This window comes from Oryzias latipes, chromosome 21 (assembly GCF_002234675.1).
Source record: "Oryzias latipes chromosome 21, ASM223467v1".
Taxonomy (NCBI): domain Eukaryota; kingdom Metazoa; phylum Chordata; class Actinopteri; order Beloniformes; family Adrianichthyidae; genus Oryzias; species Oryzias latipes.
This window is the reverse complement of record NC_019879.2, coordinates 26729000-26756130: the sequence shown is the minus strand read 5'-3', so window position 1 is coordinate 26756130 and position 27131 is coordinate 26729000. Positions and strand designations below refer to the sequence as shown.

At 41.5% G+C, this 27131-nt stretch overlaps 1 protein-coding gene across 3 annotated transcripts; it reads left to right on the top strand.

Annotated features, from left to right (window-relative positions):
- Positions 1-26058, top strand: ccdc141 (coiled-coil domain containing 141). 3 transcript variants are annotated; one of them, XM_023950703.1, is made up of 28 exons: positions 1-153; positions 3066-3421; positions 5218-5340; positions 6658-6888; positions 7148-7244; positions 7502-7647; positions 8126-8272; positions 8890-9831; positions 9982-10049; positions 10690-10816; positions 11002-11109; positions 12696-13016; positions 13281-13451; positions 14006-14152; positions 14215-14337; positions 14417-14623; positions 15953-16108; positions 17436-17585; positions 17766-17906; positions 17983-18171; positions 18294-18477; positions 18691-18803; positions 18950-19048; positions 20007-20143; positions 20522-20687; positions 21607-21929; positions 22021-23304; positions 25681-26058. In XM_023950703.1, exons 2-28 carry the CDS (start codon positions 3293-3295, stop codon positions 25907-25909), a joined length of 6258 nt encoding a protein of 2085 aa, XP_023806471.1. In that variant the 5' UTR covers positions 1-153; positions 3066-3292; the 3' UTR covers positions 25910-26058. The 3 variants fall into 3 exon arrangements, with proteins under 3 accessions (XP_023806471.1, XP_023806470.1, XP_023806472.1); XM_023950702.1 differs by having other exon boundaries at positions 2-153; positions 20498-20687; XM_023950704.1 differs by having other exon boundaries at positions 4-153; positions 8890-9537; positions 20498-20687.
- The last annotated feature ends 1073 nt before the right edge of the window (positions 26059-27131 follow it).

Genomic DNA, 27131 nt, shown 5'->3' with positions numbered 1-27131 from the left:
TCTCTCTGTCACTCAGCAACAGGTATTTTTACCCCGGACCTCCTCCTCCTCCTCCTCTTAGTTCTTCCTCTCCATACAGAGTTGGGACACATTTGGATCCTCAGAACCAGGCTTGTCGGGCTGTTTTCTGTTCCTGTGACCCTTAAAAAGCAGGTATGTAGGTGTGTTTGTCATTTTACAGTCAGAAAACAGAAGTGGGACCACAGATCACAGCTGACCTCTGTGACCTCCAACCGTCTCAGTAGAAGAACAAAAAAACAACAATGAACAGAAACGTCTTTGTGGTGAAATTAATGCGTCATTTTGTGCACTTTTTTTAACATCTAATTACTGATGAATTACACAAAAACTTCACATCAGATAAACTTTGGACACTTGGAGATGAAATAAAGGGACAATCTATAGGTAGTGAAAACTAGATATATTTCCTTATGCATTATAATGACATGTTTAGGCAAGTGTTGGCATTTGAAATTTAAACAGTTTATTTTCTCGGAAGCCATAAATATAGGTCTATTTTGATTTTGTGGGGGAAAAAAATAATTCACAGTAGTAAAGAAAAGTTTATTTACCTTTTTTATTCCTCATTCTAGGAGATTGTAAAAGGATGCGACATAAAGGAAAGACGAACAAACGAAATGTCTTAACTCCCACAAAGATTCTAGGAATTAAAGTAATCAGGATGTATTTACTTTACACAAAAGAAAGATCTGGTGCTCCCACTGGTGGTCCCACTATGATCATCTTTTGATCTATTGTAATAGTGTCCCCACTGGTCTTTTGGTTTTGTTTATACCATTTTTAGGCTAAATTTAAGGACATCATTTCTATAGAGCGGCAGTATTTCATTAGAAATTCACCTCTCATGTTTTGGGAAGGACCATTGGCGCAGAGCAACCCCGCCCCCTTTCCCCTTGCTGTCACTTAGAGCTCTCTGTTTTCTGTTTCTGTTTACACTCCTGCACAGCCCCCTCACACACCCGCAACCTAACATAGGCGGTGCAACAGAAATGGCGAGAAAAAGTTGGTTAGATTGTCATCTGCTGTTTATGTAGATCTTAAGAAAGTTGGGTGGAATTCTGAAAATTCACAGATCTCCTTGGACGTCTATGGGGTCAAAGAATTTGGGAACTTGCTTTATTTTTTATTTTGAGGGATTCAGACTAACCCAATCCTGATCTTCTTAGTAAGCTAGAAATACATTTCTATTAAAGCCTCAGTCTAAAAGTGGGCTTGGCTAATTTCTGGAGACAGGTGAGTGTGGGAAGCAGGTAGAAATGGAGATATGAAGGAATTTTTTTTTCAAGCATCCCCAGAAATCTTGTGACTTCATCTTCAGGAGCTTTCCTCTTCCATCAGCATCAGTTTAGGTTCTCCTCAAACACCCATTAGCTCGCATGGATGAGGCCGTACGTGGGAGTCTCTGAAGCAGCTGAAGGACTGCTGGAGAAGGTTGTGGCTGAAATCTCCTGATACTGCAGGAATGCAGAGTGTTGTGTTTGTAGTCTAGCAGCAGAATCACCAACAGCAGATGGAGTTTAAACCGCTTCCAAAATAACACCCATTATAATTATTTGCATTCTCTGTACGGCCTCCTTGTCTACACTTCAACCTCAACCCCCTTATTCTCTAAAAGTCTGACAAAAAGCCCCAAACTGGTTTCTATCACCTCTGCTTTTCAATATCTTTGATGTGAACATTTTCAGGCTGTAGCTCTAAAAATTGCAGCTTATCAACTGCAATATGCACCAATAATCAAAAATGAAAAGTCAAAAGTGGACAGCCACAAATTTGTGTTAGTATCTCGCAAAAATCACACACGATTGCACAAGATTTACGTAAGAATTTACTACCTAAAATACGCATAAACTGCATAATTCTCTACCAACTCACATTTTTTGAACAGATCAAAACCAAATTCACGTAAAGACCCGTTGGCCGAAACCCTCTACAGACATCTGTGCACATTGACGAATGACGAACGCAAGAAACACTTACGAAATACGAATATCACGCATGTATTGTGAAAGACTGAAATTTCACACGGCCTTGTTGGTCGGGTTTGGATTAAACAAAGATGAAGAAATCCCACTCTGAGCTTAAAGCAGCAAAAAAAAGTAAAGCAAAAAAAAAGTGTGCATGAATTTATTAACCTCGCAGAGGAGAAATTCATCCCATCACGTCACCTTAAGAGAAAAACAAGTAACGATACAATTTACCAAATAATCAAACAAACAAAAGAGTAAATAAATGCACAAGTAAATAAAACTGATGACCTGTTCATACGGAGGTGTTGTGCAGTCTGATGGCTGTGGGAATCAATGACCTACAGTAACGTTCGTTGCTACACTGAGGGTGTTGCTGATCTTGGTTCCTTCACAGTCGGCTGCTGTTGTCCATGATGGTCAACATCCTGCTCTATCAAAGAGGAGGAAAAACCACGGCCTATGGGCCATCTGTTGTCTGTTAAACGTTTAATCTGGCCCGCCAAACTAGAATAAATTATATTGATAATCCTAATTTTTACCTTATTTCATCTGTGTTTCAGGTGTTTCCCCATAAATGGTGCACTGCAGAAAAATTTACCTTTGTTCAGGCGCATAAAGCTATTCTGTATTCATCTGGTGTTGGAAGATTTGTTGTTTTTCTGACGTTTACGTGTTTTCTGAGTTGAACAGGGATTTTTCTGATTGCTCCGAAAACACATGAGCGCAGCATTTGCATTTTACCTGAGGGACATCAACCAATTGACGCAATTTACACTAAAATGAGAACAAAAGTCACAGTGTTGATATAAAAACTCCAAAATGTTCTGGTTAAAACTTACACATTAGTTTTTATTAAAATGAAAGCATGTTTTAGTCCAATTTTCATGTTGTTTCTTTTTCGAATGAGGTGGATTACTAAATCAATCAATTCATTTGCTTACTGTCTAGCCCTTCTGTCAAATTTTAAATGCCTTTGTGGCACACGAGTCATAATGTTCGCCCACTCCCTGCTCTATCAGAAGCTGTGTTTGGACGGTACTGCAGCAAAACCACATAATTCTGCTTTTATTCTTGCAGGTTTCTCTGTTCAGGAACTGGAACAGCTGCCGTGTGCAGGACTTCCTCCATGAAACTGGCTCAGATTAGGACAAACGGCGTCTTTGCAGCCGTGAACGAACATCTTCATGCAAAGATGAACGACTTGAGAGCAGACAGAGGCACAAGCTTTTAGAGGACAAAGCAGGAAACGGGGGACATTTCTCTCTTTGCTCTGTAAAATACCTCAGCTTTGGTCTCAGGTCACGATGAGTGGACAATCTGAAGAGACGAACAGAGAAGCCGCAGAAGAAAGTATGAACCTCTGTCCTTTTACCACGTTGAGCACCATTGCTGTCCAGGCTGGTCAGTCTCAAATTGTCATCTCTGTCTTGAAGGTATGAAAAAAATGACAGGCGTCTCAAATCTATTAAAAGAATTTTTGAGTAAAAAAATAAATAAAAATTTGGAGTCAAATAATTTTGGAATGGACTCATAATCAGGTCTGGAACTGACTAATCGGACTCTGCAGCTTTTTGTGGACGTTGATGGGAACATTTTAACTGATTATCTGTGAAGAATTTGAACCAGGAGCTTCAAATCGATCTTCATCTTCACTGCTATGAGGCACTTCAAAGCTGGCTGGTTTTCTTTGTGCTTTTTTTCAGGGCAGTTTATTTCAGGCCTCCAAATGAACAGCTGTGATGTTTCCCTGAGGTCTGGTTTAAATAGAGGGAGGCAAAATAAACCATTGTAGAAAATAATCTGGAAGGTCCTTGTGTGAAAACTCTCCAAATCCTCCAAATGACTCGTTTTGTTGCTAAAGAAAAGACTACTGAGGGCATTTTCCTGTCTATCTTTTTTCAGTTTGAGTTGATCTGAAATGGGCCGCTGGAATTGCTTTTTCATATTTGAACATTAAAAGCAAAATGGTGTTGACATTTTTGAGACAACAAAACCAAAGTTGCACAGAGAAATGAATGGGAACTGCAGGACTCCAAAGTACACCTTCATTCAAAATCCTTCTGTTCCACAGAAAAACACCAGAGCCATTTAGGTGCAACTCTGATTGATAGAAGTCATCTCCATCATCAACAAGTGAAACAGGTTCCTAACAGATTATTAGGAACTACTTAACCCTTGTGCTATCCTAGGCACTTTAACATTGGGAGTTGGGTCATCCAGACCCACTAGACAGTGCTCTGAACCTTTTTTCTTCAATGATTTGTGATCTTCACTGGTGTCCATGGATTACATGAAATCTTTCCACCTTTATCCACCTTTGTCATGGTAGAGAGAACACTTCAATGCAAGGGTGGGGTCATCTAAGATAGCACAAGGGTTAAAGTCCCACCCCGGTCATTTTTTGATCTACTGTCAAAGGGTTCCCAGTGGTCTTTTAATCATGATGATGCTGTTTTTAGCCTAAATCAAAAGGCCTGTGTCATTTTCTAGGACATAGTTTCAGCAGATCATTCATTAGAAATTCACCGCTGAGTTGTAGGCGGGACCGTTGGCGTGGAACAACTCCTCCCCTATCCATTACTCAAGCGTATTTTTCACATCAAAGATACAATCTTTTTCAAACTGCATTTTTTTTGTCTGCTCCTGATTCACAGCGATTTGAATAAAAAAATACTCAGGCAATTTTAAGCTTAATGTGCTTTATATACAGTATGTCCTCCATTATCAGAAAAATCCCTCAAGAACATATACATGTTACAAGTACAGTACTTATCACTGGCTATGGTACCCATAATGCTCCAGTAATCCATCAAGTAATCCAACGTTTTAACAATCTTTAGCACTGTGTGCCACAAAAGATCAATTTGAGGTTAGTAACACAATTTAAGAAATTATGCATGAAAAAAAAATAACTGATGGTTTTCATAATAGCATTAACAGAAATGCGAAGCTGTGTTTTATTTTTCTAAAGGGACTTTGAAATTAACCCGAAGGGCTTCTCAAGTGTTGAAAGTTGCAGACTTCCGCTATAGAGGCAAGAGCTTTAAAAAAAAGTGTGTTTTTTGGGGGCATTCAACATTATTTTAAAAATATTGGCCCCCTTCTATCACCCGTTTGCCTTTAAATCAGTCTACATCGGCCACAAGTGATGTATTTTTCTGACGTGGCTTTGATTCTTTTGTTTGGATGTTTCACGTCAACAGTGGTGCTTATTTGTGTGCCCTCTTAGAGTGGATCTCGGGTCCACCTTCAGCTGGTCCAAGTCCAGCCAGGACTTTGTGATGTTGGATCAAATCCAGAGGAAAACCAAATGTTGATTCAGGAGCAGCAGCAGCTGCTGGAAAAGCTAAAGGTACACAAGAGGCGTAAAATCACTGTTCTGTTACCTGTAATGACCACAATAAAGCTGATTTAAGAGTCACTCGGCGCCATAAGATGTCATAAATTGAAAGCAAGGTTATCATGCTTGCTGATTTGATAAATTAGTGAAAGTTATTCAAGTTATAAACTGGCCAATCAGGCGCCTTAATGAAAGAATGTGTTGCCATGTTAAGGGTTCAAAACATTTGATTGACACATTCTCCAGAGCCTTATTTTAAGGGGTTTGGGCCTGTGGACCTCCTGCGAACTCACTCCTAATTGATCAGAGTAGTTGCCTTAGAATTGTTGACTCATCCCGAAGCGGACCAATCACTGCTTGCTGACATCGTTAGGCCACAACATGGTGATGTCCAGGTCGCAAAAATAATGGGGACTGAATTGACTTCATTTTGTTGGAGCTGGAAGTAAATCATTTGGGTGACGTCACACTCACTGGATCCAGTTCTCATTTACATCCAATGGTTTTCATTTAAAAACCTGTGCTGCACAATGTGCAGCAGCTGACCCTCGTCCAATTAACAAGGACGTTGCTGGTGAAGTTGAACATGCGATTGAATCGTGTTTATTGTTATATTTATAAAATACTAGTATTTTTGACAGTTTTATTTAAACGTCTTGTATTTTTCAGCCAAATCTTAAGTTTGAGCTTTTATTTTTGACATTTGAGAGAAAACAAAGAAAGTTTAAACGACTGCAGATGTTTTACTAAGGATGAAGACTTGAAAAAAAAAAAAACAATGGTGTTGATTTGTAAAGGAAAAAGGATATTCTTATATTTTTCCCACAAAAAAGTTAAATAAAGAAACTTTAGCAAATAAAATAATTCCTCTGTGTTCAAAAGAAATGGGTTACTTATATTATTTATTTTTGTAAAAACTAAATCTGTGGTTAATGTATTTTCCTGAAGGATAATCTGAGCTGAATTTTGTCTCACTGTTAAATTGGCATGCTAAATAAATACATAAATAAATATGTAAATAAATAAAACGCCTTGCAATTTTGTCTTAAATGAATTTTCACCAAAAGAAAATCCTCTGTCAAATATCTGCAGTCATTTTCAAACTGTCTGGATCGTGAGCAACAATGTTCAAAATACTTTTCCTTTTTTTAATTGGCTGATTTTCTGCATCATAATCCAGTTCATGTGGGCTAAACAGGGTAAAAAATGATAGACGTGCTACATTTAAACTTAACTGAATATGAAAAAGTCATAATAACACAAGTCACAGGGATCAGTTATCTCTGTACATTTTGGCTTTTTCCTAAAATGTGGATGATGTCTTTACAGAAACACGAGAACGAGGTTTTAGCTGTGGTGGAAAAGAAAGCTGATGAGTCAAAGAGGAGGAGTCGAGGAGTTACAGAGCAAAGGACGAGCAGGAAGTGGGAGGAGAAGGAACGGTTGAAGTTTGCCATGAAAATGTCCATCACAGAAGGATGGTCGCTGCTCCTTCACCTGCTTGAAAGACGGCTTGAAGTCCTGAATCTGGCGTCAGACTTCTACCGTCAAGCCACAGAGGTACTAAAGATGTCTTCTTTATTTTTTTTTCCTGGTGATTATCATTTTACAATATAAATTCACTCTTCATGCCTTGTGCAACTTGAATCACTTTACATTTAAAAACGAAAACATACACAGTATTACAATGAAAACCTTACCCTCCCCACTCCCCTCCGTTAACACACATGACCCATGAGTCCACACACAATGAATACTTATAAGAGTAACTTCAAAAAGAAACCTAAGGCTTCTGTGTGGCTCTTCATGTCGTCTGCAGTTTGCTGCCAGCATTGACAGATTTGAGGGTCTGCAGGTGAAACCAGGCGAGGGGGGTCCCACTGCGAGGCAGCTCTCCTATGACACCATGAGGAAAGGTAACCAGAGTTCATGTTGACCCTCAGGATCCGCTCTGGTATTTATAGTCTGACTATTAACTGCAGCACTGACAGGACAAGTTTGGATATAGAATTGATTTCTCATAAATATCCTACTTAGAAATTCTCCAGCATTTACTAAACAATCACTTCTGAATCAAGAATCTGATGTCTTTCAGTTGGACAAATGCTGCTTTCCTTGGAAGAAAATGTTAACCTGATGTTCAGATAAAAAGAAAATGTCTTTGCTTTTTTAGATCTTCTGAAGAAATCCCTTCATCTTTTAACCAGCTGCAGCATTCTGATGCAGGAGCTCAGAGTGCTGCAGAGAAGTGAAGCCCTCCAGAGGAAGGGAGGAGTACTGCAGGTCACAAAATTGAAAGAAGAGGAAGAGGAGGTTGAGGTATTACATCTCTTTTGGCAACAAAATCTGATGGTTGCAGATACACAGAGGGGAAAACTCATTTTCTTCTGCAGTGATCTGCATCTGTCATAGCTTTGATGTCCAGCTTCAGAATTTTTCTTCATTTTTGGATTTTCACTGACATTTTCAACTATCTGATCAGCTGAGTGGTGAGGTGTGAACTTTTTCTCATTAATTCAAAAATAAGAAAAATAAAGGAAACGGGCTGCTAAAAAAATGGAAAAAATTACATTTTTTTTCTGAGCAGCTCAGTGCAGTTTGAAGATAATGGTCATTTTATAACTCCTTGGATTGACCCCAGGCTTTATTTTGGCAAAGTTGAGGGCTGGAGAGGGTTTTTCTGTGGGAGGGTTTATCCTCCTTTTTGTCCCAGCTCTTAGTCATCACTCATTCTTTTTGTTTTTTAGGATTGTGTGGTTTCATTGAAGTGGAAATATAATTAATTTTAATTTCTCAGGGTTCCCCACACAGCAGACAGGTTCTGCAGAGGCTGGAGGAGCTGGTGGAGGAGCTGCAGGATCGCAGGCGGAGGGCAGACCAGGCGGTCAAATTGCAGCTCCGACAGCCAGCTGACGGCATGGAGGTCCAGAAGATCGAGTCTGATGTAAGGAGCGAGTGCGGGATTGCAGCTGTGTCAGTACAATGGCGTTTATTCTGTGAGGACAAAAGCTCGTTTGAAAATAAATAAATAAAAATGTTCTTTTTAGTTAGTTTTATGGCTGCTGTTAATGGCTTTCATCCAAATTAAAGAAATATTTGTCACAATAACGTTAAGAGCCCACAAATAAATTGTTCTGGGGTTCTCTAGGGTTAATAAAGGAAACAAAAGTTAACTATTGGACACATGCATTTGCACTTCTAACCCATTCATACCTGACTTTATTTACAGTTTAATAAAATAAAATTTGTCAATATTTTTTCCTTTTAAGGTTAGGTTGTATTACTTTGGATTTGATGGTGTGTTGCAAATTAGCACCATACAGCAAAAGTGGGGTTAAATGTCGGGAGTTTATAAACGCTTGTCTCACCTGAATAAGAAAATCTGACTTTCCACCTGACTGATGTTTATATAAGGTTTTTCTTCTTAAAGCTGAAATCTGTAATAAAAGAAAATCTTTGACTAAATTTCAAATCAAAGAATGGTTGGATTTTAGCTTGAAATTAAAGAGGATTTTGGTTAAAATGTAAAATAATTTCAAAATTGTTTTATTTCCACAACAGCAGCGGCTTTTGGCCCAGTGGGACTGCCGTCCCACAGTTCTACAGATGCAGGACCAGAACCTTCAGTTTGAGTCTATTTCTCCAGTCCTGTTGTCCACTTTCAATTTAGAGGAAACCAAAGACTCAAATCCAGGATCCGGACCAGACCTATGCAAATCTGTGGAACCCAGAAGCAAGTGTGAGGACTTCAGAAAGTTCCTGTCAGGATCCACGTCAGACCGGAAGTTTGAAATCGAGGCATATCAGAAACCAAACATAAATACAGAGCTGACAGGAAGTCTGGACCTGCAGGCTGGGTTCTCATCCACATTTAAGTCTCTGAAGACTGCAGATCTTCATTCAGGATTAGGACCAAATGTGGACCAAGGTTTTGTGTTAGACCTGATTCCTGAATCTACACAGCTTCAAGCAGCTGATCAGATATCGGACTGGGGATCAAGTAAAACTGAAAAGCAACAAGCTGGGTCAAGATCTCTCAGTCCAAAAGTTCACAGACTACTTACTGAGTTTAGAGAAGACGACTTCAGTTCAGGATCTGAATCAAATCTGAAGCTGTGCTCCAGATCAGAGAACAAAACGAAGAAAACGCTCCAAACCAGAACAGAGGAGACCAACGTTCTGGAGACTGGATCCAGAATGGACCCTGAGGTGAAGTCCAAATCAGTGGGAGCCGAAAACTCTGAGTCGGATGTCAGAAAGAATCTGAAGAACAGATTCAGAACTGAAGGAAATCCAGCTCCTGGATTTGATCCAAAGCCAAAATCTAGATCAGAAGCGAGTCAACGTGCTGGATCAGGATCAGAGGAAACCAGACGACAAGAATTGATACTCAAACTGAAGGAGACCAAAACCCTTGAGTCAGGGTTCAAATCACAACTTCAGTCTGAATCTGGATCTAAAGAGAATCCACAGTCTAGATCAGAGGACAGGTCTAATTTGCAGGTGAGAATCTGGTTTGGTTTCCACAGATCTCATGCAGAACCAGTTTTAGGTTTTCTGGTCCAAACTGAGGGATGAAGATCTTAAAAGTAAACTACCGTAGTTCTGACAGAAAGATTCTGTTTCTGAACTGTTGCTAAAATCCTTTCTCAGCCTGGAGATGTCAGGGAGCCTGAAGTGACCCTCAAAGAGGACCGGCACGCTCCTGCTGCCGCCACCAGGTCAGAACTCCACTTTCTATGAAGCCTCCAGAACACGTGAGCATCAAAACTGCTTAGCTTCAGCAGGAAATGTTTTCTAACAAGAGTTTTCCAAAAACTCTCCAAAATTGATTCTGCTACACAAAACAGAACAAAATTCAAGCTGGGGCTAATTTCATGCCAACTCTGAATGCAGCTTTAAGAAATGATGAAAGTGGTTTCAGATCAGAAGCTGAAACTTTCTGAATAACACGTTATTTGTGTTTCACTAGTCCTTCCACTCCACTTTCTCAAAGCTGACCCAATAAAAACTCAAGTTCACCTTCAAAATAAAATGAAAAATCCAGCCAAACTCGTCTCATTCAATCAGAAGTCTTCACCCTTTTGAAAGAATTACGTCAGGAGACGTTCATATAGATCTGTGGGGCTTCCTGTAGGGGGGGGGGGGCACTGCAGAAATGAAGATGAAATAACCAAAAGGCTTCATGTCAACACTGTTCAAAGGTTTGTTACATTAGAAGAAAGAAGTTTTTCCATCCTGACCTGGAGAACGTTCTGAGAGCTTTCAGCACTGATGTGAAAACGTTTCAAACCTTCAAGCTGCTCGGCAGAGGAGATCTGTGGACATGAGAAGTTTGCCTTTTTCTCGTTTCTGTACCAGACCTTTGGCAGACCTGCTGATAATAATGGAAGACGATGCTCCAGAAGGGGAAGGACACGCCCACTTCACCCTCCTGACCAATCAGCGGCAGCAGCGTTTGTCTTTATTGGAATGGCTTGAGGAGAAGGTGTCCTATTTGTTTTTTTGTGAAGGAAAATGAAGAAAAAAAAGGAAACCAATTTGTTTAATTATTAAAAGATGAAGTTTAACCTGAAAACAAACCACGCATTTGATGAAAATTTCTGAATACAATTCTAAAAGCTCTTCTGGGTTTATGAGAACGCGGAGCTGAATGTTGTCTGTGTGTCGCAGGTGTGCCGCTGGACGCAGCTGTTATCAGACAGCTGGAAATCTGAATGGTGGCTGTCTGAGGCTGAACACGCACTGAAGACACACCTTCAACTGCAAAAACACATTCTGGTACACAAACACACACCTGCGGGTGCATGCACACTCTCAGACTCAAAACATTCCCTGCAGCTGTATGCACAAATTTAAATACACACACCTTCATGCAAAAGCGCAGAAACACCTGCAGCTGTATCAATACATGCAGGTACACACACACACACACACACACACACACACACACACACACACACACACACACACACACACACACACACACACACACACACACACTTTTAGCTGCTTTGACTCATTCAGAAAAAAATGCACATACCTGTAGCTGTATGTACTCTATCAGGTACAAACACACGCTGCATGCATGCCAACGTTCAAATACACACAACAGCAGTATGCAAATAGTAAAGAAAACCGCCATATTCAGCTGTATGCACATATTAAGGAGCACACACCTGCACTTGCAGGCACACACATACCGACTGCAAAACACATGTTGGAACACACACACATCTATGTGTGCATACTATACAATTATCAGAAATGCACACAACCTGTTTGTCAAATGCACACGCTCTGTTTGACAAACACAAACATGTGTGTTTTTATGAAACACAGGGTGTGAATTTGTGAAACACAACGTGTGCATTTCCAAATTTATATTGCGTGTTTGCATAAAATTACAGTTGTGAATCAGAGCGTTTGAATTTGTGAAACAGGTTGTGTGCATTTCTGATTATCGAGACTGAATTAACTCGTATGCACACTTTAAGACATAAACACCCGCTGCTGCTTCAACTCATTCAGGTAGGTACATGCATGCATTCTGGAGCACAAACTGGTAGCTGCTTTAACTCATTCAGGTAGACAGATGCACACCTGCAGCTGCATTCACACATTCAGAAACAAAAACTGTCAGCTGCATGCACAAATTCAGATACGCACACCTCCAGCTGTATGCAAACCGCCAGTTACACATGTGCACAAACAACTGCAGCTGCACGCACATATTCAGATACACGCACCCGCAACTGCTTTAACTCAGGTTGACAAACACACACCTGCAAGGGCATTTACACATTTACATGTACACTCCTGCCCCTGCATGTTTACCCATGCACACAAACACCTGCAGCTGCTTTACTTCAGTCAGGTAGACAAGCTGGCAGCTGTAAGCACACATACAAGCACACGCACTTCCAATTAAATGCACACATTTAGAAACACCACACACCTGCAAACATCCAGCTGCACATGCTCACAAACATATGCAGCTGTATGCACACATTAAGGTACACACACACATATACGGTACATATATATGTATATATATATATATGTATATAAAATGGGTGCACAGACACGCACATCTGGATATCGTGTGTCCTAAAACAGTATTTCCTGAAAAGACTAAAGAAATCGGATGACATTTTTGATATTTTTAGGTAAACTATAACACTGTCATTCATTACTTCAGCAGCAGTCTACTTTTTAAATATTGTTTAAGTGATTCTAAATTGGCTGCCATTTACTTGTACTTTAGTGAATACAATTTTGCAGCTTTGACAAACATGCGTTTCTGCAACGGCAAACACACACACACACTCTCAGCTTTGTGTGTTTTCAGTTGGTTCTGTTTCTAGTCTGCAGATCATGACGTTGAGAGCTGGGAACAGATTCTGGGTCCAAACAAAGAATCCAGCAAAACCGGCCCCCACCGCCACGGTGAGGTGGGCAGGCAGATGACCTTTCTGAAGGCCCTGACCAAGCGGCTGAGGGGAGGATGTGTGGGAACCTCCACTGGACCCAACGGTGTTCAGCAAACTCTACCTGAGTCACAGAGTCTTGGTGATGCAGATCGGGTCGGGCGGGTTCTGAAGGAGCTGCAGGTTCTGAGGAAGAAGACCGACTGCCGCGTGCAGCTGCTGCAGTCGTATGTCGGCCTCCTCCGTACCGCTCAGCAGGTCAGAAAACCTCGATTAACCTCCCCCATAATTCCCACAAACCAACAGAGCTGGAAGATGTTTGCATAATTTCTCATCTACTGTATGCGAAGAATTTTCTACAGACTTAACTAAAAATAAAGCTCCTTAACTTATGCACTGTGTTGTGTGTTGTAATGAGGAAGTCATGTTAAAGCAATGCAGATAAAACCATGAGGTGAAATAAAGTCTGAACCTAACATGTTTACATTTGAGCTATATCGAGGGGGTGCTCTTGTTCCTCAGGTGGATGTGGAGATGAAGGAGCTCAGGGAGCACTTCCAGAGGAGGAAGGAGGAAGATGAAGAGGAGGCAGAGTCTGGTCAAATTGAAATTGAGACCCTGTATGTTGAAATGAAGAAGAAGATAGACGCAGCTGAGGAACTGGGAGACAGCTGCATCCATGCAGCGACCATGGTAACCAGAAACGGGGAGAAAGAGCTTCAGATAAAAATGTTAAATGATGAAGACAATAGGATGGCATTAAAATAATAACAAAGAAAAATGTGACATTCGAGTTGTCAAAGCATGACAACAACATTCTTTGCTTCGTGTTCTTTTTAACGCTGAAAAACCCAATTGGTACAATTTGGACGCTTCGCCCACAAGTGGCCGGGATAGGCTGCGGCAGCCCCATGACCCCGAAAGGGAAAAGCAGAATAGAAAATGAAGAGAAATGAATGAATGGACGCTTTTTGAAAATCAGTTTTTAATTTTTATTTATTTTTTCTAGTTTTACATTTTTATTATTACTATTTTTGCTAGCCAAAATGAAGTAAATTGTCTTAACTGTTCTCCAGGGTTCAAATAAACAAAAGTGGTAACAAGATTGAAGCAAATTTTTAATTTTTTTTCTCTTTTTTGTGACAAATTCTTCCATATGAGGTTCCTTAAAGCCTAAATGAAGTTTATATCAGTCTTATGAGTAAAAAATAACAGAGTCAAATGTGAGATAATGTGTTTTTGTTCAGGGATCAGAGCTGAACTCACAGACACTGCTGCTGATGGTCCAGCAAACTATGAAGCAAATCGGTGAAAGCAAACTGGAAATGGAACAGCTGAGGGATCAGGAGGAGGATGCGAGGCTCTGCAGGGAATACCAGAAGAGACTGAGCAAGGTCTGATGTGGTCATGCCTTAAAACCTTGAGTTTGTGCTTAACAGCTGTGGGTCCTCCCCAGACCTTGCAGGACCTGAAATGTGTCTCTGAACTGCTGGATTCCTGCACCTGCGTGGATCTGGGTTTGGACCTGAACACCTCCAAGCTGCTGGAACACTTCAGACAGGCCAGACCGCATTTCAGTGTACGTCAGAAGATTCTGGCAGGGCTGACAAAGATCTTTTTAATTTCACCAAACATTTTTCGGCTTTGTTTCACAACAGCAGCTAGATGCTGAGGTGGAGAACATGCTGAAGAGCTGGCCAAAAGTGAAACAAATCCTTGCTAGGCTTAAGAAGCTGCAGGGAGACATGGTGGAGGAGGAAGATGTGTCAAAGATGGTGAAGCTCCAGGGGACGGTGAAGAGTAAGATCCAGCAGAGTGAGGCCATCCTGGAGCTGACGAGCAGATTCCACATCGCAGCTAAGCAGGTGAGAGGAGCAGAAAACCAACAGAACTATGATTATGCTGGTTTTAGCCTAAATCAAAAAACCTGTGTCATTTTCAAGGTCATGGTTTCTGCAGAGGGACAGGAGTTCATCAGAAACAGAAGTGTTAGCATGGATCAATCCCGATCCCCCTTCCAGTCACCCATAAATGGGCTACAAACTGGGTTACTGGCTCACAGCCCCTCATACCTCTAACTTAATCAGTTCAACAAAAAAAAGGGAAGCAACATTTGAGCCAGAGGTTAGCTCGGACGAGGAAAACAAAGAGGTGCATGGATCTATTCGCCTATAAGTGGATGAATCTGAATGGAGCGGAGCAGAGAGCTTGTGTATTTTCTACATCACAAATACGCTCTTTTTAAAACTGTATTATTTAATCTGCTCCTTATTCACAGCGATTTAAACATAGAAATACTGTAATAATGTAATTTTATGGTTAATTTTTTTAAATATATATTATCTCCATCATTAGAAAAATGCCACAAGAACATGTTAAAAACATGATCGTCATCGGAGTGGATCTTTGAGGAAAAAAATGACAGACAGATTTTTGCCTCCTGAACTGAAGCAGTGAGCTGGCTCCACAAGAGAGGATCTGACAGCTGAAGAACAGAAACAGAATGATGGGAACCCTGATGGTCATCTTGGTGTAACTCTTTAAAAAACAATTGTATCAAAGAGATGTATGCATTTGGGCTACGTATCAATGCCAAAATGCTGAATCAACACCATTTTCATTTACAAGTTCATGATTTCATTGATTTTGAATTGATCAGGCCGGTGTAGGCTCTCTACCCATTACATGACAATGCTTCGCACTGATAAGATAAGATATTCTTTATTGATCCCACGTTGGGGAAATTCAATTGCTACAGCAGTTCAGTGCAAAAAAAAGAGAAAGAAAAAAGAAGAGAAGAACAACAGCAATGTGCAGACGAATGAAGGGTGTTCAAAATTGCATATCAAATAGTCTGCTTTTTGTGAAAGAGTGGTCTAAAATCAATTAAAAATAAGGATTTTTTGTTTTCTAAATTTTCATCCTTGGCGAAATTCTTTTTCTGATAAAAAACGTTTTTTACATAACTAATAATTTAAACTGCCCTGTGATGATATTGGTGACCTGTTCAGGGTGTCCCCCGCCTTTGCTTGACTGCAGCTGGGATAGGCTCCAGCAACCCATGACCTCGAAAGGGATTTGGCGTATTTGTAAAGTAGATGGAACGATTTAAACTGGAGATGAGTGGTGCTGTCATCATTACAGTGATTATTACATGAAACACAAATTTTCTGTTTCATTGTCTTTCTGTCCAGCTGGAAGGGCTGCTCCATGCAGAGTTCAGGAGAACTTCAACTGGATTTTCTGATGTTGAGCTCAGCCGGCACGGAGAGAGACGACAGCAGATCTTAAACCTATTCAAAACCTCAACAGCACTGGGGGGGGACATCTGTGCTGCAGTCAAGAGCACTGTACGGATAAGTGCGCACACACACACACAGACACGCCCCCCCCCCCCCCCCCCCCCACACACACAATATTACACAATATTTTGGCTCAGTGTAATTTTTTTAATTGAATTGGTTTATTCCGAGCATCCAAATAAAAACAAAACAAGAACCTATAGAATATATATTTATTTGTAAGGACTATTATTATCTCTGTTTTTAATATGCTATTCTTTTTAGTGTTATTTTACCAATGATACGTAGGTTATGTTTTAATCAGTTTACGTATTTTATTTTTTAATTGCTAAAATTGTTAAATCTTATTTTAATTTTTATCTTTTTTCTACTTTTATTGTTTTTATTTTATGATAATTTTTATTCTGATGTTTTTAACTCCAGTGTTTCCTCTTGGGGATCCATTTTTCTGAGGCACCACCAGCTTGACCTGTAGGGGGTGCTGTTGCTGCAGTGCCCGTTCTCGTTGGGCGGGCTGGGGTCCCGCTCTGTGGTCTAATAGCCAAGGAGTGGGCCCTGGGCTGCTCTGTGTTGGGCGGGCGCTGTGGTAGTGACCCCTGTGGTCGGGCTGGGCCTTGGAATAAATGGATCCCCATTATCGTTTCCTCACAGCAGTACCAAGCCAGACCTTCTTTAAGCTGCAGTTCTTTGTTTCTGTTCAGGGTTCTACTGGGGGAACTGGGTAGGTTGGGTGTGGGTGGGTGAGGGAGGGATCCCATCTTTGTGTGATTGTCCTTTGCTGTTTTTAACAACTGTCCTTTAGCTCAGTGCAAGGCGCTGGCCTGAATGTGTGTGGGTAGCCGTAACAGCATACCACGTTCCTTTGCCGCTGCAGTGCGAGTTTGGAGGGTGCTCTGCAACCGTTACAATGTGTCACACCACGTGTCAAATAGTCTGCTTTTTGTAAAAAAAAAAAAAAAAAAACGATTTAAAACTAAAACAATAACAAGATTAAAGTTCTAAAAATTGGTTGAGTATGTATTTCCATGGCATGAGCGGGACAAGGTCCCTCGAAGTATCAGAAATTAACGGACTTGGTGGAACCAAACATCCTCCGCTTCACATCGGACAGTTCAACCTTTAATTTCTGATAATCCATACCTCGTCGGGCATTAACGCTTACCTAATGGACACCCAACAGCCAATTAGATTCGAGTACTCACCATGGTATAAATATAAATACAATGTATGTAATAGTATATGATCATTTGAATAGAGTAACTGACAATGATGAGTCTTTGGTCTAAAATTAAGAGCCTTTTACTCCTTGAACCAGTCAACAGCCATGTGGTGGCGCTGTTTTCTTGCCTATCGGATTCCTTTCTTGCTTCATCAGGACTGGACGCGTTTCCGTGTGGAGCAGCTGGAGGCTCGGCTCCTCTCCCTGGACTCCCTGTGCGGGTCCTGGCTAAGTGAAGCAGCACAGCGTGAAGAGGAGCTGCACAGAGATCAGCTGACACACCTGCTGCAGGACAGCATTAACCAGGTGAGGAAGCTGTTGAGGAAAATTCACAGTTTAGAAATATTTTTAAATCTTTGTTTGGTTGTTGTTGTTGTTGATCTTTGAGGGTTATTAATGCTTTAGGTTTGTCATACAGTTCCTTTGATGGTGTTGACTGATAACACGATGAGATGATGTTTAAACCTCGTTTTTCTGGTGTTTCAGCTTTGGGACTCTTTTAAGGAGCTGAAAAAATGCTTCAGCAACACCAGGTTTAACTACCTAAAAAGGAACAACAGAACCAGGAACCTGAAGGTTGTCAGGAACCAGTTGCAGCAGGTGGAGGTGTATGGAGAGAAGCTGCAGGTTGGCAGGGTGGGATTGAAAGTTACAGCGCAATGAAATGTCAGTCTGTCATCACAAGCTCTGTCTGCTCCTTCAGGCTATCAGAAAACGGGTGCATGGGGTGGAGGCTCAAATGTCCTTGCAGGTGAAGGACGGGGGCATGGCCCAGCAGCTGGAGGACACCATCAACGAGCTCCGGAAACAAATGGGAGAGTTGGAGCGTAGCTTGTGTGAACACCAAAAAACTCTCGACATGACCAGCAGGCTGCACCAAGCCATGCAGGAGGTGCGAGAGCTCCTTCATCCGTAGCCTTAATGGAACAAAGAAAGGCTTTACCCTCCAGACCAGACAGGAAGTGGATTTGAGTCATTTTTCTCCTGTTTTGACATGTTCTTTTATGTCGGCAGTATCAGTTCTGGTGTGAGGAGGCGAACTCCACCATAACTCGTGTGGTGAAGTTTTCCACTGAGTGTCGCAGCCCCAAAGCCATCTCCACCCTCCACTGCCAGCTTGAGAAGTTCGTGTGGCCGACAGTTCCTGAGCAGGAGGAGAGGATCAGCCAGATCACAGAACTCGCAGAAAAACTGTATGGTGTGTGACAATCAGGGGCTTTTATTCTGAAAGGACTGCTCCAAGCTGTTCATGTTACAAACTGGATCTTGGTTTAATTTTTCTATATTAATTTATGATAATGTAATTTAGCTTGTTTTGTTTTTTGGGTCTTAAATAAAATCTTTAATATTTAACTTTGTAATATTTTTTTGCAGTTTACAGGGTTTAAATGGCATGAACTGTTTGTTCCAGGGGTGGAAGAAGGGCAACGCTACGTGGAGAAAACAATGAAAAAGCACTGTGAGATTGTGGCCTCCATCAGAGAGCTGAGCAGGCAGTTGGTGGAGCTGGAGGCCAAGTTGAAGGTGATGCACCTGTGTTTGAGTCAAAGCAAATTTAATGTGACTTCCTCTTCATGTGTTAAAAAAAAAGAAAAAAAAGACAGACTTCTGTCACACAGAGACACGGAACGCTGAGACGTAGCACTCGTGTTTGTTTTTTCTGCTTGCAGATGGATGAAGAGGAAACACAAGAAGGAGAAAGTGAGGAGCAAATGACAGAAAAGAGAAAACAAAGGGATAATCGTAGCACAGAGGAGGATGACGGAATGGTAAAATCATTCAAATCAGAAACATGTTTTTTCATTTTTTTAAAAAGCAAGTCAGGTTTCGAGCAGAACCACAGACTCAAGATAATTAAAGCCTTAGTCAGAACTGCCCCCATGCCTATATGGGTGGATACAGGAGGAATACTGCGGTTGACAGCCTGTGACAGTGAACATCTGTACAACACACAAGGGCAGGCAAAGGGTGAAGCAAGTGAGATGCAGGCGTGTTGTATGGTTTTTGTCAAATATTGAAACCCCACAAATCCTGTGGGCTGCGCTGGAAGCCCATTAGTGATGTTCACGTCATCGATACGTGCTCTTGCGTGTTAGAAATTAGGCAAATAGACACTGAGGGTACAGTTTGTGTGGACAACCTACAGGCACTTACAAACCCCCTGCACACCTCATGCGTGCCGCATTTGCACGGGGTCAGTAAGGAGCAGTGAGGAGCCGGTACTCACACCTTACTAACAACTAGAGTGTGGCATAAGTACACAGTACGACTGCATCACCCATTTGTCATAAGTGAGTGCAACTTTTATCAGCCTTACGAAAACTTCAGGATACACTTACTAGATGCACGGCAATGGTACGTTCCATTTTCATGACATCCCTTGAGGTGGCTGTGCGTCCTTCAAAGGAACAGACGCCTGCGCTCCCCTTAAGATGCAGCTGCTCCTCTCTACAACCGTCAACAGGCCCGGAAAACCCCAAAACCCAAAAACCTGCATGTGACCGGGGCTTTGAGTATGTGTTTGTAGTTCCACGTCAACTGAATGAACTACAGAGGAATGTACAGAGGAATCTACTCAGATGAGCAGAGAAATATCTTCTGGGTCAACCTTTAAAACCCAGCTCTGAAGAATCGAATCCTGTGTTCGGACTTCCAAATAACATTTCTAGAGAAGTCAAAGTTCTATCTTTTAACACACTATTAATTGAATGTGTCTTGTTTATTCAGTCTGAGCTGAAAGAGACAGGCCACACTCCTGAAGTGACCGCTGAGGATGCTGGGAAAGAGGCCTTCTCGGGAAAGCAGACTTCAGCCAAGAGGGAAGCTTCTTTCCCACAGACTTTCCATCAGGATGGAAATGGCAGGTTGGTAGAAATGCCCAGAAAACATAAATCCTGTTACCTTTGCTCTGGCTCTGTATCTTTAGACCTTTTCCTTCAGCTTTCATTGTATGGTGCTCATCCAGAAAGTCACTGAAATGATTGTGATGCACAGAACAAAATCCCTCATTTAGCTGCCAAGTAAGGTGGTGGAAGGATGATGATATGGGAACTGGAGTCCTTGCAGTCACTGAGTAACTAATTAACTTGTCGTTTCTCAGTGAGGTGAGGCCAACCATCTGTCTCATCCGTCCAGTTCTTCAAAGACAACACTGCAGAGTCTGGTCACAACCATGGAAAAAAACGAATGAATGCTTTTTCTAACAATGTTCTCTTCAGCTTCACTCAGTGCTTCAATCACAGTTCCAGCCTCTCCTGCTCTCCTGTAACCAATCGAAGGGTCAACACAGTCCACAGCCAACCACAGGCTGTCACCACTCAGCCCCAGCTCACAACCTCTGCCTCCCAGAAGACACATGAAATGGGAAAAGCTGCCACTTCCTGTGGATTAAACATCACACCAGCACAGGTTGGTAATTTCCACAAAAGCTAGTTATTTTTTTTTGTCACATGATGTGCTAACTTTGGCAAACCACCAGCAGAGGGCAGCCACTGCACCCTAACCCTGGAAGCCCATCGAGACGACTGTTGTTGTGATTTTGGGCTATACAAATAAAATTTAATTGAATTGAATTGAATGTGAGGGTTTAGTGTGACCTCATCTCAGTACATACTTTTTCTACATATTGCTATTGACCATTATTGACATATGTTCACTGGATGTATGGCATCACCAGTTAGATTCTGATGCTGCAGCCGAACCGCGCCCGGGAAGCAGTAGCGTTAAGAGACTTGCCCAAGGGCCCTCACTGGGTGATGTTAATTACTCGCCATTGATATGGTAATTGCCCCCAGGTTCAATCGAACCCTGGATTCCTGCGTGGTAGCCTTTTACCTTACCAACCGAGCTACCCAGCTGCGAAAACAGTGTTTCTAAAATGGCCTTAAGGCGATGAAAAAGCAGAACTGTAAAGTGACGCTCTGTTGAGTTTACCCACCTGAAAACAAATTTCCAAGAAAATGTAAGTTACTTGCAGGGTATGTCCAAATTCCTTCCCTACTCCCTAACTACACATTTTTTCACAAAAATCCTTCAAACACAATGAATTGTGGTCTATATTTGCCAATTTAGTGACCATTGATGCATACTGGTGTTTTGCAGTGAAGGAATTCGGACACAACCACAGTTTGTCAAAAGATATTCACAGGCCAAAACAATTGCAGCTTAAATTATGATTTAAGGCCTCAACTATGTTTTTTTAGAGTCTAAAGAAAAGAGAATTTACCAAAGTCAATCTATACCCATTATAATAAAGTTACATTTTTTTAGTTGCTAAATACAAGCAGAGCTTTTTCAGACTAATACTCTTTATTCATCTTTTACCCAGGATTCATCAGCAGAGGTGGAACTCCAAAAAGATGCAATTACAGAGGATTGTTTTTCAAATGATGAATATGACTGTGCTTCACCTGATGACATTTCTCTGCCCCCGCTGGCGGAGACTCCTGAGTCCACCATGTTTCAGTCAGATGTTGAGGAGGCTTTGTGCATCAGCTCCCACAGTCTTCGTGTCAGTCGGGTCAGCTGCCAGGGCCAGTCAGAACAAAGCACAGCTGGAGCCGACACCGGTTCTGTCCCTCAACAAAGACACTCCAACCCCACAGAAGGTTGTTCTTCTCCCTCTGTATGTCTTCACAGCAGCACAAGCAGGTGATTGTCATCCCCATCCACTCTAGTTTGTTGCTTTCAGATGATGAGTTCACCACAAACAGAAAAGTAACTTCTTTCTGCTTCATCACAGGTTCAAATCAGAGTCCAGTTCATTGGCCAAGAGTCCGTTTACACTTCCTGCTCCGAGACTCTTCCCCAGCACTCTTTGCACCAGCTTGACTACCAGTGAAATCAGTTCTGACATATTCTCAATGAGTAGAGAAAAATCTATTGGCAGTCCTAAACCAAGCCTAGACTTAGTTAAACCTGGATCTAGCCCTGTTTGCAGATTGAACACAGTTGATTATTCCTCAGACAGTAATGTCCCTGACATGAGGAGTGCACCACCACCAAGAGAAACCAAAAATACCCACACTTCAGAGGCTCTAAATCTGAATCTGGCCTGTCTTCAGTCTCTGAATGATCAAGACTCAGATCTGCATAAATGTAGGATCCATCCAGAAGATGCTGGGCTCAACAATTCTAATGGTACATGTCCTCAAAGCAAAACAGTAACGTGCAAAAATACCAATTTCACACAGTTTTTCAATGACCGAGAAATAATTCCCCATCAAGACTGGAAGTACACCCAAAACTCAAGAGAATCTACAGTTGAAGATGCAGATCCCACCAGAACCTCCTGTCCACAGGACCGGAATCCTTCCACAGCCGTACCCCAGTCAAGTAAAGCCGCTTTACAAATCCATCTACCTCAGTCTTATACTGGTTCCAGAAGCAGGTTGGTTCAGAAGGTTCTACCTTTACAAAATGAAGTGTCCTCAGACTGCACTCCCAGAACCAAGAGTTGCACCACAGCTACCACTGTCATCAAGCACTCTGTCAAGGGCCAGCCAAGTATTGAAGAGATTTTCAAGTTAAACAAATCCTTGAACCACAGCATCAGAGAAACCCAGATGGGCAACGTCCACAGTTCTCCAGAGGCAGAGTGTGTCAGCAGCAGTAAAACACTCAGTATGGAGCAGAGCCTCCAGACAGTCTGTTCCCTCAATGAGTCCAAGAGCACCTGCCAGACTCAGCCCTGTGTGCATGGTCCCAGCATGAATCACAGCGGTTCTGTCAAGCCCACTGCTCCACTTCAGCCCGAGGCTCAAACCCAGGCTTTGTCCCAGCAGGTTAACCCGCATGTCTCACGTCCTGCTCCACCTCATCCACTAACTCCTCACCAAGACCCTGACATTTGCCTTCCTATCGCCGTCCGCGAGGAGATCAGACTTACGCCTCAGATCAAGGGGCCTCCCCATCCTCCTGGCTCCCCTTGCTTCACCAGACCTTTGTCTCAAACCGCTATGGTAGAGGGCTCTCCAGTGATGCTAGAGGTGGAGGTGATGGGACACCAAGACCCCATGCTCACCTGGTGGGTAGCTTACAACCATTTCCCTGCTAACGCAGAAGATTCACACAATTATTAATCACACTGCTCACTTCAAGGCTTTTCTTACAGCTGCATGATCATGTGCTTTGAGCAGATTCACTCCTGCATTACAGATCCATAGGTCTTTCTCTGCGGCACGTTTCCATAATAAATTCAAGCTTAAAAAGCAGCTGGAAAGTAACGCTTATCAGGGGTCTGTAAGTTGTAGCTCTGGAGTCACATGCGGCTCATTTACCTCTTTATTGTGACTCTTTGGTTGAAGAAAAATTACGTTTTTTTAATTTGAAGAAGAAACATATTTTTCATACTTTCTCACAAGGTACTCTAGTAAATGTGACTGAGTGAATGTAATTACCAAAAACCTGTACACAAAAATAACAAACGGTTTAAAAATCAGACTACAAATAGTGTTAAATATTGGTTTTATCTTCTGACCTTTTTAGTGCAAAAATAGCATTGAAGTGTTGTATATTATCATATTCAAGTAAGTATAAAAATGTTTTAAATGTCTAAAAAAACAAAGGTAAAATCACACCTTTTTACTAAAAATGTATTTCTAGCTGTAATGTTCCGACATTCCATCCAGGAGTGCAGCTTCGTAGTAAAGTAGGACTTTTCGGCTCCCTGAGTTGTGGTCGGTGAGAATTTCACCTCAGTGGCTCTTTAAGTGTTGAAGGTTGCAGACCCCTGGCTTAGAAAATAAAAGTTATCAATCAGAGGAGTCTAAAGGACGAGCTACAACAGAATTTTTTTACTTTATTTTTCCCAGAGGTATCAGTTTACACCTGATTACACTGAAAAAACAAGAACTGTGAACTGATAGTAAAAAAAAAAAAAAAAGAATCAGATTTGCAAAGTGCAGTTACAGTGTTTTAAGGTTTGAGAAGGGAAGAAAATGCTAAAAAATAAAGAGGAAAAGAAATGTTAAAGAAGGAAAAAAGTTTGAATGTTCCAACGTCAGAACTTTGTAAAAAAAAGAAATTACCAATTAAATAATTTAGAAAATAAGCCAGTCTACAACTGGCCCTACAAACTCTCAAGCTTCCCCTAGAACTTTGACAAAAAATCATTTTTGTTCCCACCCGTCTCAGCCACAAGGTAGAGTCATTACCGCCTGTCTGTGGGCTCTATGTGTGAACAAGATGTTCCTAAATATGTATAAACTAAATGAAACTTTGAAGAAACCAGTTCCCTGAAATGTCATCATTTAAACTTAGTTTTAGAGAAATTTCACTTAAATGGTTTGTTCGTGTTCTTTGCATGTTTGTGTTTACACAAAGAAATCTGACTGACTTTGGTGTCATGTCCTGGTCATTTAATAATCTATTGTAAATAATTCCTTCTCTGAGATTATCGAATCATAACTCACAGATAATCTTTTGATCCATCACTTAAGGATTTAGTATCAATTACAAAAAAAAAAACTATCCGTAGAAAGTCTGCTGGGTACACCTCTGTTTTTACGCAACTCCTCGGAAACATCCATGCTTGAAAAGATATCTATCAGAAGTTTTCATCAGAGGTTATTTTCTAGAACTACAAAGTTATATTAAGATGACCTTACAGTGATCAAGTGAACCAACTGTTTCACCTGTAACCTTAAAGTGCCACTCCAAAGAAAATTGTGATTTTCTTTTTTTTTTTTTTTTACATGTTCTTATTGCTTTTTTGTTTTTAAATAATGAAGGACGTGTGTTCAAAAAAATCAGCTTAAAATTGTATTTCTGAGTATTTCTTTATTCAAATTTGTTGTAAATCAGAAGCAGCACAAAAAGATTGTATTTGTGACATAAAAAGTACTCTGGATGGGTCACAAGTTCCCTGCTCAGCTCCATTCTGATGCATCCACTTGTAGACGACTAGATCCACGACTAGATGCACTTTGTTTTTCCTGTCCGAGCTGGCATCTGGCTCAAAACTGTACAGCTGGATAGCTCAGATATGGCTCGCCATTTTTGTTACAACGGTAACATTAGGTAAAGGGCTGTAAGCTAGCATGTAAACAGATGGATAAGTGTGGTCAAGGTTGCTCTGCTCCAACCGTCCTGCCCACAAATCAGAGGCAGATTTCTGATGAACTCCTGCGGCTCTGCAGAAACGTTGTTGTAGAAAACGACACCGTTTTTTTTAGCCTAAAAACGGCATATTTATAATTAACACTGTTGGGAACACTTTTACAATGGATCCAAAGACGATTGGAGTGGGACTTTAAGAACAGGTTATCTGTTGATGAAGAAAACAACTAATGCATTGTGGACTTTGTTAGCCTTTGTGAGGAAAGGCTTTAATTTCTAAGACTTTAGCCTTAGTTTTGAGGCTGTGTCTCCTGCTGACCTGCTGTCACCGTGGTCACTTCAGGTTTAAGGAGCAAGAGGCGCCACCACCAGGTGATCGAGGCAAACCCCTTCTGTTACTCTTTGAGGCAACGCAGGGAGCTGGTGGCCTGCTTGATGTCCAGCAGGACTCGAAGCAGCCACATGGTGTTGAGAAGCGGCTGCTGGATCCTTTTGATGTCACATTGGACTGGCACACCGGGTTTGGGATTCTTTGTGTTCTGCTGTGGTTGTTCTACCTGATCCTACTCTGAGACATCAAATCTGCTCGCTTCCTTGTCAGAGGCAATGACCTTTGCTGCTTGTGACATGTCAGCCAACTGTACCGCTGTGAGGAGAATTGCTTTGCATTCAAAATGATTTGAAATATTTCTCTAATAAATCTTAAATGTGTAGAATAAAACCTTCCAGTCTGTCCTGCTTTCACTAGATCACAGAATCATCTATAAACATTATAGTCTCCTATTTAACCTCATCTGTCAGTCACCAGAAGTACTCGGACATACCAACAGCACATCTGGGTACTATCTTCCAGCTCTTATAGATGTCCTGAACAACTTCCATGTTCATATCTGCTGCTCCAGGCTACTTTTTGTGTCCTAAAAGGTGCAGCAGAGCACCACGAGAGCAGGGCATGAAGAAAATGCTTTGGATATCAGATTTTGTAAGGTTGTACTTTCCTTCAAATCTAGGGCAGGAACACCAACAAACACAAAAGGCAAAAGTGTCTAAATGCTGCATGAAGGACACCAGGGAAAGTAAAGCAAGCCCCAACCTAAGTCTTTACAAAATACAAGAAAAACATGAATCATTTCAAATAGTTCAATTAAAAAAAAAATTTTTTCTTTAACATCTCCCAGAACCATCACTGTCACATGGTAGAGGGGGTTTAAGAGCTTAAATAATTCAAGTATCTAAGCTGGCGGAAATTAATGGCCCTAGTAGGATCTCTTATGGCAGACGGGTCCTACCTCTTGAGTGGTTCAGAACCCCCATATGAGTCCGCAACATCAGGATTTAATTATGTTACTTGGATTGGTGCCACTGAAGCAAGACTAGGGGTTCCATAACCACCCCCTGGTCATGGAACTTTGATTTTGTCACCTCCGGGAGCAAAGGAGCCTGATTTTGTGCGGGAGGTTGAGAGGTATACCAGGTAGATCTAGTTGGACAGACGGTTTTGACTCTATACTGCTCAGCTCTGAAACTCATCCATCGAGGGGAGATTGGACCTTCTGGAGCTGCTCACCCTTAGAGCTGGTGGGCTGGGGTGGTGAGCTCCCAGTTCATCTGATATGAGCAAGGGCAAAGCAATGACGTATGTGAACACTAGATGGCACCGTCTGAAAACTTTGAACAGTTGATTTTTCCATGGGAAAGATCTTTATGGTGAACCTAAAATTTCACATCATCCTCTGCAGGGATCTGGGTTAAGTAGAAATTGAGATTAATAAGGTGCATAACTATGAAGGTTTT

Coding starts and splice junctions, on each gene's coding strand:
- ccdc141 (XM_023950702.1), top strand. CDS start 3,293: ATGAGTGGACAATCTGAAGAGACGAACAGAGAAGCCGCAGAAGAAAGT. Junction 7,648..8,125: donor AAGAGGAAGAGGAGGTTGAG/GTATTACATCTC, acceptor TTAATTTCTCAG/GGTTCCCCACACAGCAGACA. Junction 18,478..18,690: donor ACTCGCAGAAAAACTGTATG/GTGTGTGACAAT, acceptor TGTTTGTTCCAG/GGGTGGAAGAAGGGCAACGC.